Consider the following 15,998-nt stretch of genomic DNA (forward strand, 5'->3'; position numbering starts at 1 on the left):
CTTCTGTTTCATTTTTTTCATGAAACAAACTGTATTACAACTTCCCCTAGCATACATGTAAATACAAATTTCATAATTTCTTGCCTGTATTAAGAGTTTAATATAGAAGGTGTTATTCACATAGGAAACCTTCCTTTCTGTGCTTTAGCAATTAAGGTTTCTGTCTTTTCCTGACTTGAACAGGAATAATCCATTACAACTCCACAAGGCAAAATCATATTGGTCTTTTCTGTTAATCACTACAAATACACCACAGATCTTCCAAGTGTGTTAGCTATTCAGTCTAAGATATCAGATATTTAGTGTAAGACTATTAACTAAAAAGCAGCAGTCTCCAACCTGCAATGACTGAATAACTGACTGAAACAAAGGGAGGAAAAGAAATTGCCATACCGGTGAACTCCACTGTTGCACATAATGATGTGACAAGCTCCAAGCCTGCTACAGAGTTCGGATGACACTGAAAGCAGTCCAACTCCAGAAGCACTGCATGCAGTGTATGCACAGGCAGCAGTGCGCTTGGATCGGATGAAGGACCCTATGAGTCGGTAAAGTTCATCCAAGCAATTGAGAGGCCTCATCAACTGCAAGAGGAAGAGAAAAATTTAATACTTGCTTCTGAAAGCACATGAAATGCTGTTTTAGAGTACGTCATCACATGCACATGGGACAGCAGGGCTGGCTGAGAGAGTGAAAGCCAAATCCCGTAACATAGATACAGAGCAGTCTTCTGTAACATAACCTATGACATCTTTTTCAAACTTTTAAATTCTTGCCATCCCTGTTTCATTCCCAGTCCTGCCTACAGAGGTGTTTTCACCTCAAGAGATTGCCATTTCTGTTAAAGGTACTGCCAAAGCACTTCCCCAAAGAAGGGAAGCCATGAAGAGGCAACCTACACCCATAAGCATATACAGGAGGGATGCCAAGACTAGTTAATTAACTCACTGAAAAATCAGCTTGTAATTAAAACACACTGTCATTTATTTATGCGAATATCTTGTTCCGAATCCTGACTAACAACATGGAAAAAATAAATTAACAGAAGTGACAAAAACGTACTACAAACCAAGAACAGTTAACTTTGTAGCTGGACTTAAAATAAACTCAGCATTACTGTACAGAAAAGAAATGATCCACCTAATAAAGAAGTCCTCGGACACTTTCAGGGATGGGGCATCCTCTGTGGATGTCCTCCTTCCCTCCCAGGCAGCCCAGCATGGATCCAGGAAAAGGGAATTATCAGCCTTTTAACACCCATGCTGAATGATACCAACATAAAATTTTAGCCTGTCATGGGGTTCAGATGATGATAACTGTATTCCTCAAGCACAGTAGCTCAATCACTTCCAAGTCAGTGTAGGCAAGACCTGAGGAACTTCTTTCCCCTCTGCTACTGGGCTGCAATATGGGCATTAACTCTCCAACAATAGGAGAGAGCATTAAATGAATTTTCAGAGCCCCTGGGATCTCTCAGTCACAGAGGTTTAAAGAAAGATGAAGGCATTTGAAGAAAGCCTAAATGAGGAGGTTCAGAACAAAGCCATCTGAGCAGGATGCTGAAGGAGTATTTCATTTGGAACAGCGCTTCCAGTTTTCAGAACAAAGAATTTCCACCTGCACCTGCTCTCCCCCCACCCTACCTTTCCACCCCCTGCATGCTCCTGGAGCAATTGCACTGCCCTGAAAGCACAATGGAAATGAAAGCTATGGCTCCTCTTCTCAAACACGCTGATACCCTCCAGCCTTTTTGATACAGAACCACATGGCACAATATACCCTTAAAAACACAGGTGGGACAAATTATTGCAAGAGAGCTCCTCCTTTCCATGCCCCATCCCCACTTTAAATAATTCAGTTTTTCAATGGAATTAAGAAAGCCTCAGAGAAGGATTACACAGTGTGTAACATGCAAAGTTTAATTAGACACTTAACATTGTTATTTACCTTATCTATATAAGCTGCTTTAGATGTTGAATTTGGAGGCAAGTTTGACTTATCCAGGTAGAATGCCCTGAAAGAACAAACATAATAAGGCAAAACCTGTTAGTTGCTTAAACTCCTGAACAAAATGCATGTGAGTGTTAAGACACCATCCTAACATTTAATTTTTTATCATGCTAAGAGAGGGTCAAGCGATAAGATATAGGTAAATAACCATTATCCCTCTTTCTTTTAAAGTAATAAATATTTTTTTGTTCTGGAGACAAAAAGCTGTCCATCTGACAGTACAGTGCAAAAGTTTAATGTCTAGTTAGTAGAAAAAACAGATCTGAAAGAGATTTTCACCATGAAAAGGTTTGTGGCAACTCTCTAGATTTAATAGTGACTTTGGGAAACTTGGCCTTACGTAAACAACGCCTCAGCTAAATGCATTATAAACTTTTTTTATATTAGCTGTATTTAATTGTAATAATATGAAACCAGAATCTCAATCCTGAACCACATCACAGAGAGAGAAAATATGCACAAGCTCACAATATAAAAAGAAACAAAAAAGCAAAAACCCTACAAGGGGCAAATATGCATCATACAAGCAAACTGGCATTTGCAATTCCTTCAGTCATGCATGCATGAGCAAGTAAAACAACTGCCTTTCTTTACAATTTCTTTGAAAATGAATTACTGCATGAAGGAAAAGCTGAAGAAAACTGTTATATACCTGCAGAACACAAATGCAATAGAGAAACCATGCTTACTGTATTGGGTTTATCTATTGTGTACTAAAGTTCATCAACACACATTCTCCCAGTTCCTTCTATAACCTTTCACTTATCAATGAACAGTACTAGAAAGAAGTTTCTATAAAATGAACAAATGCAATGTGCTGTTTTAAAAGACAAAGGTTGGCTAATTTCTGTGTGGCACAAAGGAGGCTAACATTCTGACCAGAGGGCTTCCATGCTATCCTCCCCTAGAACAGTGAAAGCTCTTACTCAACACCAGAAAGGAAGAGCTTTAGCAAAGAGCACACAGGCAGCACAGTGCTTTTCTGTCTCCTTCAACTCAGAAACCCTAGATGACTTTTCTTCTTTCTACCTTATAAACAAATTAATTGCTCACCACAGATGAGCTATCATTAAACATCTCACAGACAGAGGAAGTATCTTACATTTGTCTATGATAAGACCAATTTCTCTGCCTCTGCAGAATCACTTAATTAAAACAGAAATTGCCCCTACCTATGGCATCAGGGTTGGACCAGATGATCTTTAAAGTTCCTTTCCAAGCTAAACCATTCTGTGACTCTCTGATCACAAAATTCATTCTGCTGGTTGAAAAGCTCCTAAAATCTGCTGGAGCAACTGAAAAGGCTTCCCTGCTTAGACGAGGCATTCAGTGAGAACCAGGCAACAGCTACCACTGCAACAGTTGTGAACAAGGTTAAAATAAAACTAAATGAGGAAACCCCACTGAACTAAGGAACATGCAAGAAAAAAAAAAGAAAAAAAAAACACAGATTCCCCAGTGGAAACCTCAAGGTTCCACTGATCCAGCTCCACTGCCTGTGCACAAGGAGACCTGACTAAAGATCACAGCTGACCTAGGCAGGAACTATGGAGTGTGGTAACCAAATTTCAGTTGCAATAAAACAGGAAGAGAAATGCATTGAACACTGGAAAGAATGCATCCTTGCATCTTAACTCTCAAATGACAGAATCACCTGGACCCTCCAGTCATTAAGACATTGATTCGTATAACATGCACAGATAAAATTTGCCCTCCCACCTTTTTTATGGTTTTATCTGTGAGAGAAGTTATTCCTGTTGTTAATACTTGAAGGGCAAGGGTGAACACTGCAGATCTGAATAGCCTTTTATTCTTCAACAATTTGGAATAAATAAACTGATAAAAAGAAATCCAAGAACCTTTAATCCCAGTAGATTTTCTTTCCTATAGCTTTGCAGTTTTGAAAAGCATCTTCTCCCAAATTTAAGGTTTGAATTTATCCCCTGAGAAAGCACAGCAAAGCTAATCTAGTTCTTTTATTCCATTAAGCCTCTTGAATGATCCAGAATGTACTCTATGTCAGAGGAAGCTGGAGACTATTGGAAGGAAAAGAGGTTTGCAGGGAAAATTACTCATAAATCACTTTGAATGGCCACAGCACATAAAAGCTTCCTCAGCAGCAGCAGTCCAACCTTTTTCTTTGTTAGCAAAGCTAAAAAACAAAAGCATCACCCTGCCATCCATTGAACCATTATCAGCCTGAAAGCCTATACTGTTTTTTCCTACCATGGCACAGGAAAATCTGTTCAGCACTCCCATTCTCTCTCTTTGGATTGTTATTTAAGCAAATTCAGCTGCATTAAATGAAACCAGAAACCAAATATAGAACAGTACACACATTAATGGAGTACACAGAAAATAATCAACTCAGGGTACAAAATAAAGCAGCATGGACACAAGAATGGGATGTACAATTATAGGAATAACTCCATTAAATCAGTCAATTATTCATTAACCTAAAGAACAAACAAAAATCAACTATACACAACATTAATTTTAAATATCAAAACATCCCGTTACAAATGAAACTATCTCCCCCCCTCCCCCATCAGATAACACTCCCAGATGTTTCTCAAGTGCTTTATTTTCATTGCTTTTCATAAGAATTTCTTCAGTATTTTACAGAACATGACAAACTGTGGACAGCATATAAATTTCCAAAGCACTTCATTTAATTACTAAATGCTTGTTAAGGTCCTTAATCATATTTTATGGGAAAAGTTAATGGCAAACTTGGCATGGTGCCCAATTTGGACAGTACTTTGTAATCCATTTGAAATGAACAAGAATGAAATCATAGCTCTTTGTCTGCGAATGCAATGCCAGTTTTGCCTTACCATTCCCCTAAGCTGAAGCAGGAAAGTCTTGCTTAAAAAAAAAAAAGGTAGAAAATCTAAGGCATTAAAACTGCAGGGGATTATTGCTGTGTTCCGCTTTTGTAAGGTACCCCCTATGCAACAATATCAGATAATGTCAGTCTCAGAGAAAAATTTCACTGGAATGAGGTAACAAACATCTTAGGGTTCAACAAGGTATCATGACTGCATTCCCAAGATGTAAAATCCTGAAAATATGAAATAGTGAGAACTGAATTTAAAGGAGGCTCCAAACCTGCAGAGACATGGATTCCTGAGTAACTTTGTACATGCAAATAATACAAACAAAGCCAAGCTTCTAGTCTTGCTTGGTTTGTTGTTGCAGGAAATAAATAGGGTAAACCTAAATGTTGATCATCTTCAAAATACAAAAAGAGTAAATAAGCGATTGGAAGGGGAGAAAGAGATAGGGAAGGTAATTGGGTTATGGCATTAAATAAAGGCAAGCTGGGGATTTTGCTCGAGAAAGGATTTGCTTTGATGTTATAGCAGAGAAAAAAATTAGTATTTTATATTTTCTTCATCACTGTGGCACGCATATAGTTAAATATGTACTGTCTTTAACAGAGGATAGAAATATAATTTAATTCTACTTGATCTGTATCAGTCACAAGATGTTCAAGATCATGCTGTGACAGGACGAGGGGTGATGGTTTAAAATTAAAAGAGGGGAGATTCAGGCTGGACATGAGGAAGAAATTCTTTACAACGAGGGTGATAAAATCCTGGCACAGATTCTCCAAAGAGGTGGTGGATGCGCCACCCCTGGAGACATTTAAGGCCATACTGGATGTGGTTCTGAGCAACCTGATGTAGCTGAAGACGTCCCCGCTTACTGCAGGGGGGTTGGACCAGAGGAGCTTTGAAGGACCCTTCCAACCCAAACTATTCTGTGATTGCTAAACGTGGCAAATGATACATCAGTATAGAGACACAGGGTCAGGATGTGTTATAGATAGTGTCACTAATTCTTCAGCTCCATCTACAGAGCAGCTATTTATGACATAAACAATATCTTCATGTATTTGCTTATATATGCACACATACTTTGATATTTCTTTAAAAACAGTTCTGTACTGTGCCATCTGGTTGTTAACTATATAGGTGAGCATGTGTATAGTGTGTTTATCATATATACAATATGCAAGTTTAGAAATACATTTTTAAGTATGTATAAAAACCATATAAAACTATGTATCTATAATACACACAAATTCAACTGTTTCTATAGTACAAAGTATCAATAGCAGAAAACTATTTGCTGACACATAAAAAAAAAAAGAATCTAAGTGTTTCACATGTTTCTTCCACTAAATGGTAAGTCTTAATAAATGATAAATTACCAAGTACAATTAACATCTCAACTCATTCTAAGACCTAGTGATTTTAAATGATGTCCTAACATCTGTTAGTGATAAAATCACTACAGTGTCATTAGTAGTCAGAGAAAGGTTTAATCATGACATGAGAAAACCTTCATGACAGTATCATGATTTTAAATCCTCAAAGAGCATACCTGATAAATTCTCACCTTCCACAACTGTTGTGCAAACCAAAGTGCAGAGCAGAAAATTTTAACACCGTGGAGCTCTGAGCTTACCATATTTCATGCGTAAGCTTCTCAGTAAACCCTTCCTTTGTACTTAGCTCTGGTGAGGCTGCACCTCGAAGACTATGTTCAGTTTTCGGCTCCTCACTACAGGGAATACACTGTGGTGCTGGAGCGGGTCCAGAGAAGGGCAACAAAGCTGGTGAAGGGTCTGGAGCACAGGTCTGATGAGGAACAGCTGAGGGTTGTTTAGCCTGGAGTAAAGGAGGCTCAGGGGAGACTTTGTCACTCTATAACTACCTGAAAGGAGGTTGTAGCATGGAGGGTGTTGTTCTCTTCTCTCAAGTAACAAGAAACAGGACAAGAGCAAATGGCCTCAAGTTGTACCAGGAGAGGTTTGGTTGGATATTAGAAAAAATTTCTTCACCAAAAAGGCTGTCAAGCACAGGAACAGGCTGCCCAGGGAAGTGACTGAGTCACCATCTCTGGATGTGTTTAAAAGATACGTAGATGCAGTGCCTAGGGATATGGGTTAGTGGCAGTGTTAGGTTAACAGTTGAAGATCTTAAGGGTCTTTTCCAACCTAAATGATTCCATGATTCCTGGCTTATTCCAGGTACAAAGTGACAAGCCAGCTTTTGTCAGTTTCTATTGTAAGTGCAAGCAAAGAGAACTGTGGGAAACAGTGCAATCTAGGGAGAGGAGAATGTGACTATAAAGTGAGAGTGCAATCTAGGAAGAGGAGAATGTGACTATAAAGTGAGACAAGCAAAATACACAGAGAAGAGTATAATTAGATTTTGTTATACACAGAAATACTGACAAGTGGGGAGTGGTGTTAAGAAAATTTCAAGAAATGAAGAGCTTTCTTAGAAACTGTTTGCTTTACTGAAGTAGACTGGGAGCACAACTGGGACACAGACTTTCAACCCCAGAAAACCAAATTCCTAAGAAACTGGACTCTTAAACAGAGGGGATAGTGCTTCAGAGTGCAAACCAGCAGCACCTGGCTAAACTACTGGTCTCCCACCAACTGTAAAGAAGGCATTTTGAGAAAATTTGTGTTTGGATGAGTACAAGTATCTGAGGCGCAAACTAAAGAGGATGCTTGAAAAGGAAGAGCCCTGCTATCCCAGCAGGTATATCACAGCTCTACTCACAAACCTTTATAAACACACAAGCAGGGGATCATAGAAATGTGAAGACAGAAAATCGTGGATGACAAAAATAAATAGGGCAAAAAAAAATACCATTTGCTCTATATAATGCTATTTTTCACGCACTACATTTTAAGCACTTTTCTTCTAGGAATCTCTATCTGCTTCCAAGATCACTTGAAAAAAACCTATTTGTCATGGGAAAGGGAAGCTTTTGGGCCACAGACCAGTTACAGCTAGCTGCCTTCTTGCTTCTCCCATCATTATCCATAGAGCCAAATCCACACTGAATCCATTAGTACTAACTAATTGCTTCCACATTTGCCTTTCAGACAGTAAATGTCTCATTTTTGGCTCCTCATATTCCAGACATGGAATACGTTGTTAAAAAAGACAATATGCCAAACAGTCATTGGGTGGTCAGGGTTTATATTCCAGCTACAAGCTGTACAAGTTGTAGTCTTGGGCTGGCTTCGTTATCAGTGATGAGGAGTGAAAGAAAAGGCTCCACCTCCGATCGCTGCAGATACACGTTCTCTGCATTTGCAGAGGATGAAGAGAGCGGAATCAACCAGATGTCCCGCTCAGTGAGCAAAGACTCAGTACACATAGTCTATCAAGACACATAATTTTCAATTTCAGAACATTACCTATAATAAATACTGATTATACTTTGTGAAAAGTCGAAAGAAACAATGAATTTACACTCACAGAAACAGCACAGTACCGGAAAGGAAAAGAAAAAAACCAAACCCCAAACCTAAATTCAGGCCAGCTGGCAGTATCTGTTAAACCAGATAGACAAATTTAATTTACTTGTCCAGGATTTCTCTATTTGCTTTCTCTTCTTCCTTCACTTAGATGAAATGAATCTTAATTTCTGATCTAACTAAAATGCTTCTCATTATGTTCATCAGGAGACAAATTTAGCTATTATTTCCTTGCTATGTCCTTCAGAGTGAATGCTTAATTTTCAATCTCTCTTTCATAAAGATTTTGCATTTAGGAAAGTGTTCAGCCACGAGTATCTAGTTCATTTGGATCTACATCATAAAAAACTAAAAGGCATTAGATTTACAGGTTTCACAGTCTTTTAAACTACATGATAAATTTATGAACCAGTTTTATGGTTGCTTTTTTAAACACAAAGCAATATATCAAATGCCTAGTATTGAAAATAGGAAAACAGTTTTTCACCTGCTTTATAAATATCCCACTATACAGAAAAGGAACTATTTTCACAGACTCACTCTCTGGAACGTGCAGCTCTCCTCAAGTTAAACTCCTCTCTGAATTTGATGGCAATGACAAATACCATTAATGTTGCTCATTAACATGTTGCTCAATGAGGTAGGTAGACATGAAAGAAAGAAGAGCAAGACTAAAATCACAGGACAACAGCAGCACAAGGACAAACAGCATAAGATCCTTAACCACATGAGCAATTTGGTTTGGAAAAGCTTTCCAGTGGAAACAGTGGAGGAAGAAATCTGCCAGCTTTAAGGTGGATTTTAATGCATTTATTCAACGAATTTATATAAGATCTGGCCTTTGTGATAATGCAGGTATTGCCTTAAGGACCCATCAGTTTGTTCTAGAGACAGACAAGCTCTTTCTTTCATAGTAATTAACTATCTCTGGAGTGGATATATCCTTTATGTCATTGTACCTCATTTATACCAAAGTAACTATTACAGAATTTTAGTTTAGCCTGAAGCTGTAAGTGCCATCACATCTATTTTCTGCTTTGACTAAATTATACAGGATACAGAAAACATCAGCCTGCCAAGAAGTCTGCAGCTTGAGAGGCTGCTGTGTGTGTATACGTATGTGTATAAATAAAGAAGATGATATATTCCTCAGACAGATTTTGTTCCATACTTACATAAATTCTAGGGGCAGAAATAGTTTCATTTTCTTGTCTTTTTAAAAATAAAAAGAAACAAAAAAACCCAATAACATGAAAACCTCATGGATTATAACATCCTTGAATAAAGAATTAAACTGAATTTGCCATCATTCTGTAGAGAGCTACTTATGCCTTAAGATAAATACAGGAGGCTTAAGACAGAGAAACTATTTGAACTTACACAGTAAATGAAACACTTTAAAATGACAAATATTACATTCGGTGTAATCAGATGCTCAATGTAATGAGGGTAGTTAGCTAAATCATTTGTCATTAGATTCACTGATTATAATTGCTTCCTTAGAGTAACAGGCTTGCATTTACCTCCTAAAACGATACCCAAGGAAGCAGCAACATAGGGAAAAATAAAAAAATAAATCAAAAAAACCCAAAACCACAACAAATGCAAAAAAAATGGCCTTTTCCCTTTACTGCTTTCTTTAGTTTTTCTTCTATTATGGCTCTAGAACAGACTACAAAAGTAGCTGCCAATAACCCTGGACACAGCTGACTTCAAAGAATAGTTCCAAATCACACAGAATGAGAGGCAGGAAGGAAGGAACATTTTTTCCAGACGTTCTTTCTCTATTGATGCACAGACAAGTTAATTACTACACAGTGGTAATTAGCACCCACACCAGTGGTGGGGATGGAGAGCAATCCTCAGCTGTCTTTCCCACAGCGTGAGCTTATCTTTGGAGTGAAGAACTGGGTCATCATATAGTCGGAGGTTTTACAAGAAAACACCATGCTGCAGTTGAAAGAAAAGGTGTAGGAAAGCAGAGCTCTCCTAACTTCAACTTCATTTATTATTGTGCTTATTTCCCTCTGAATATTCCCAAACCAAGCCACCACAACACTGGAAACCAGATTTTAAAGGTGTTTGGATGTCTAAATGCGAGCATAGCTGCTGAAGAAGCATTAAAAATGCTTATGAATCTAAAAGCCAGTGATTTCACTAATTTCTCATCAGCTAAAAATAGTCTCCGTAGACGATTTTTGAATCCAAACAGGTATACTGATGTGCAGCAAAGCATACTGCAGAGCCCAGAAGCTTGAAACACACTTGGTACAGCCACATCCCTGCACCCCACTGAATGACCTGTGCCCTGACAATCCTCTCTTCCTTTGAAATACATCCTTTTTGTGCACAGACATGCAGAAAAAACCTCTTAAAGAGTAGATCTGCCTGAACTTTTCTTATTAAGAAGCTAACCAAGAACACCTGTAGAAAACTGCATTTTAACAGAATGTATAGGAGGTACCCACTATTTTCCCAGAAAGAGAATTCACAGACAAAAGAAGAAAAAAAGACTAATCTGATAAAATGCCAAATACACACAGAGAAAGGAAGACTAGAAGAGCAAGCTTCCCCTACTACTGTAGGCTGAAAGTCCAAACCTCTGATAAGTTGGGCAAACATTACAGAAGTTTGCATCCCCACGCTCATCAAGGTGCATTTAAAAAACAGCTTACTTCTTGCAGGAAGCTAATCCAAAACCTGATTTCTCTGACGATAAAAACTGTCCTCATACCCGACTGTTTTATCTTAAACTCACTATTCAGTCCAAGGATTAGCTGAGTTATGGCCATTCAGCTAACCTGCCTGTCAGCGTCTGTCCGAGCTTCCAGCTGGCTACATTGGAACAAAAACTTTGGTTGCAGTAATGTCGGGAAGATTTATTTCTATGCAGTGTAATAACTGCCATACTGAATGTCACTCTGCAGGGAAGAAACCTTTACCAAATATAAAAATCATATCCAAAAGACAGAATGTATTTTAACTAAGTCATTCTTACAGAACTGATGCTGCAAAAATTACAATTCAAGTTCATTCTCATGTTTCTACAATTACATAGATGACTCAAGATTTGCAAGAGAATACTTAAACCACTCAAGCAGTTCAAGTAAATATAGTGCATTTGTGTGTCTTTACTATTCCTATCAGCATTTGTAGTAGTTACAGATCTAAAAACCATTTTGTCCTGCACTGATGAAGCAAAACGGTCTCTGGTGTCTGTAAAAGCAAAAGGACTGATTCAGGATGGAAAAAGCCTGTTTGAATGGCAAAGAGTACCAAAGAAGGAAGATGGAGAAAAGCGTGAGGAAGAAAGAAAATACAAAATGGCCTCAATTAACATCAGCCTCTGTGCAAGTCAGATATACAAGTTCCTTCTGGTCCTCTTCTAAATTAGAAGAAAACTGCTGAGCTATCAAACACATAGTAATAAAGATCTTCAAAATCTTTGCTGACCTAATTACTTTCACTTGGTTGTACTGCACGTTTCTCATTAGCAAACAATTTGATGAGGTTAAATTCACACTGCTGGCAACTACTGGCACCAGGTCAACTTGTGAACAGAATTGGAGCATTTTTCTTTTCCCTGTCAGTGTCAGGGAAACAGAATTGGTGAATTATAAAAATAAGTGAAACCTGGCGGACTGTGAGAAAGAAATCCAGCATGGTTAAGAGTAATTGTGGGCCAGAGGCTGGAGATTTCCCAGCAGTTTCAGAACTTTTATAAGCTATATATTGGGGTTTTGGTTTTGGGTTTGTTTAGTTTTTGCTGTCTGTTTTTTTAAATAGCATCTTCATTCCGATAAAGGACTTCCTATGTGTTGCTGCGGTAGGGGATGTTGACTCAGGAATTGTAGCTAAAAAAAATTGTAGCAAAACAAACAAACAAAAAAATTGTAGAGAAAACTTTGGCTGGCCTTAGAATAAAAGTTCCCCTACATTATAAACTAGTTTGAAATAGTTAGGGTTGAGCTTATTACAGAAGATGAAGGGACATTTTCCATTCCACATAAGCATGAAATTCTGTAACTGATTTTCAACTGTCTTGCATGCATTCTTATAAAACTGATGATCTTATCATTACTGTTTCATAGTTGAGGTAGTATTTCAAAAGCCCCAAAGCAAGAACCATGAAAGACAGAAGCTCTTATGATGCTCAAATCAATGTCAAGGAGGACAATTCTGCACCTGGATTTATTGTATCATTTCTGATACTGTGGAAAATCTGTTCACAGTTCCACAGTTATGAAAGAATTTTGCAATAAAAGCAAGGATTTGTCTTCTTGACTTTATATGATGGATAAAAGTTATCCTTCCTGAAATGCACTAAAAACTTACTAATACATCTTTTGATTCATTCAAATAAATTATTTGTAAATGGATTCTTTTAAGGCACACATCAGTATCCGATCTGTCACCCAAAAAACCACATACCTCAAAAACTATCTATATACTCAGACTTTAATAAGACTTTCCCACAAGAAATTAAGAGGTAGCTGAGCAAAGATATTACTCATTTTTAATTTTACTATTTTGCTCGGGCACATCCCAATTTAGGCCAACATCTCTGTAAGCAGGACCCTGCACAAAGTGGTCTCACCTGTTTCATATTTTATTTATTAGAGCATTATTATCTAAATGCATTAGGAATAAGAGAAGATGAACTTGTATCAAGAGTTCTTAGCAACAGATGGCTTGGCTGCAGTGTCAGTGCCAGCCAATCATTTCATTCCCACTAGTCCCCATCCTCTTTTCCTACTACTTTTTCCTTTGCTGCTGCTCCCATTTGCTTTCCGCTGCTGTAGCAATGGAAGGATTGTCAGATGGTCATTAGGTTGTCATTTAAGAAGCAAGCAATGCATTCCTTTTCTATTGAGAAAAAATGGGTTATGAGTTGTGTCTTGAATGACTTACTTTATTACTGATTAGTTGGTTCTGAGGAGGATTTCTTCCAGGTAAAGAGTTTAAGATAGCATTATTGCATTGAGTATGTTTCCAGGGAATATTCAATTTCCTTTTTTGTTCTTCTTTAGAGCAATTATCTAAATGTTAATATCTTTTGCTGCTGTAGTTACTTTATTAGATTCTCCTGGCCAAACACCTACACAGGCTAAATGGCAGAACAAGAACGAAGCATCTGCTTTTCTGTTTTTTCTCTTCACACTATGTCACTGAATTTCTGAAGCTGTTTGTGCCTCATTTAAGAAATGGGTAGAGTTCACCACAACGCAAACAAAAACAATTCAGAAATCAATTACTGAATGTTCTCACCAGACATTAGATGGCTGGAAAAAAAAATTCCAGAGTTTTCCTGTTCTTGTGACTGGACAGAGTTATCCATGGTAATTTTTGTTGACTGCTAACTTTTTCATAGTAGCTTTCCACAAAACTAGGCCTTGGAGGTTACCAACTAATCAGAGCTGTGAGTCACAACACCATATGAGGAATGTGCCTCATTAGAGCCACAGCATGAATGGAGATCCTAATGCACAAGGTAAGCAAGGTCAGGGAACACTAGAGCATAAAGTCAAGAAGAACTCCTTTTAAGGATTTTCATGGTGACTAAACTGGGCCTATTCATAGAAAAACCAGCATAAAAGATTTTCCTTGCCCAACTGACAGAAATTTCTTTCCAACACTAGCTGAATTCATCTAAACCAAATACTGACATGACAAAAGCTTTCTGTAAAACTGATTTATAACATAAGCCTTCTAAAATTAATACTCAGGATGAACTTTTTTTCCCCAAATAGGAAGTACTAATACAATATGGGAAACAGACTAAATACTGCCTTTGTCATTAACATAGAAGTGCACTGACAGATGTCACAAAAAATGAAACACATTTTACTCACTGAATACAAATGGCTTTAGAATCACTTTTGCTATAGTACTGCTTAGATTAAAACAGAATCCAGGGAGTCCACTGCACTGATAACATATCAGAGAAATACTTTTCCAAGATCCATGAAGAAAATCTTCCAAAACCAGGAGTCAGTGGGCCAACAGGTTAAGGAACTGGAAAAAGACAGTCATTCTCCTTCTCTTTCTCTACTGTCCTTAGCCTCTTTTTCTCATTTAACTCCTGTTCTCTGCTGCTTTTGAAAGCGACCTAACCATTCTAGTTAAATCATAGTGTTTCCATCTATTCAAGAATTTTAAAAATTATTTTGCTGCACTCCTTTACACTCTTTTTCTTCAATTCACATGCAAATAAGTGTACTCGGATGTTTTTCACAAATACAGTGAGATGCAAGAGCAGTCTATGTACACCCCTTCATTATTTCACTTCATAAGTAATTGATTACTTTGTATACTAGAATTCTGTCTTTATGTGCAACTTCTTAATGAAATATTTACTGAAATACAGAGCTTCATAATCTTTATATACATTGGCAAGAATGCACTCTGTAACCCATATGCACATGTGATGCGAGTATCCAAATATGTTTATGTTCCCATTAGTCTGGTGGCAAGTGGGGAGGAAGACGCTCAGCTTTGAGAAAAACAAGACTATTTTCTAAATCCCAGTCTGTAGATGTTGGGTAAATATGGTATTCCGTAATGTTTAACAATTGTAATACTCCATTTGTGATGTACAACAACCTGGAGGCATTTACAGCTATAACTTTCATGGTAAAGCTATTCTTTAAAAGTAATTTACCAGTGAAGAAATCAAAAAAGTCAAAACCATGAATCTTGGATCTTCTTCAATCATGCACCAAAAAACAACCACCATGCAATGCACTTCAGTTTAAAGATGTTTCATAGAAACTGAGCTGAAAAGCAGATCATGGTAAACTAATCTCAGGAATGTTGGTTTATTACCCACCGTAGTTTCTGGTTGTACTGCTTGACTTTTTCTAGTGAGGCTGCATTAATCTGAGCTTGAAATTCTTCTACTGAGACACTGTCTCTGTAATAATATCCTTCCATGCTCTCCAGTGCTGGGAAAAGGGAAAGGAGAATGGAGAAGAGAAAAAGCAGTATTAAATATTTAGCATTCACCTTCTGTGTAGCTTTGTTCACACACTACTGAATTACTTTTTAACCTTGAGGCTGTGACCCCACTGTGGGTAGCTGAGTTGAGTTACGAACATCGTCAGATTCATACAGCACTCTCTTTAAGATTCCATTTGCAAGAAAAATTGTATTTCTTGCCCTGTGGAAAACAGAAAGGAGAGCACTAGCTTGGGTTCCATTGCTCTAATAAAAGTACTCCTGCCCTGTGAATGTGAATGTGAGTTCTAGTTCTAATACATCCTGTGAGAAAACAGTAGAATGAGCTGGGGTAAAGGAAATAAAAGATCAATATACCAGCTACTTTCACAGAGTAACCTAACCTTTCACCTAACGACTTCTTCAGAGTAACCTTTCACATAACAACTTCTTATGCAGCCTGATGTGGGGAGACGTGGAGCACCTCAACCTCTAGTTATTCCACTGATAATGTCAAATCAAACTTCTCTGTCAAATCAAACTTCTCTGGATCTCCGAAAATGCCCTACAAGCTCATTTCTCAGGAATCAGGTAACTTTCTAAAGTCAAATACTAAACTATGTCCACCTTAGTTGTATTCACTGCACTAAAGCAAGGATGAATATTGCTACAAGAATTCAGGAACTAAACAAAGACTTCCATTAAAGGAAGGACTGTATGTCCTTCTCATACAGTCATTGCACAGAAATTAAAAGAAGGA

At 37.7% G+C, this 15,998-nt stretch overlaps 1 protein-coding gene across 1 annotated transcript in view; it reads right to left on the reverse strand.

Annotated features, from left to right (window-relative positions):
• PREX2 (phosphatidylinositol-3,4,5-trisphosphate dependent Rac exchange factor 2) overlaps positions 1-15,998 on the reverse strand; it is a 173,101-nt gene that overhangs the window by 25,391 nt on the left and 131,712 nt on the right. The window contains exons 36-38 of the mRNA XM_061448322.1: positions 15,132-15,246; positions 1,948-2,014; positions 394-584 (exon numbers count right to left, since the gene is read on the reverse strand). Of these exons, the coding sequence (XP_061304306.1) occupies positions 394-584; positions 1,948-2,014; positions 15,132-15,246 (373 nt within the window). The remainder of the gene's footprint in view (positions 1-393; positions 585-1,947; positions 2,015-15,131; positions 15,247-15,998) is intronic.

This window comes from Pezoporus flaviventris, unplaced genomic scaffold (genome assembly GCF_033815535.1).
Source record: "Pezoporus flaviventris isolate CSIRO_AGI_PZ_B2104156 unplaced genomic scaffold, CSIRO_AGI_Pfla_v1 ptg000007l, whole genome shotgun sequence".
NCBI classification, from domain to species: Eukaryota; Metazoa; Chordata; class Aves; order Psittaciformes; family Psittacidae; genus Pezoporus; species Pezoporus flaviventris.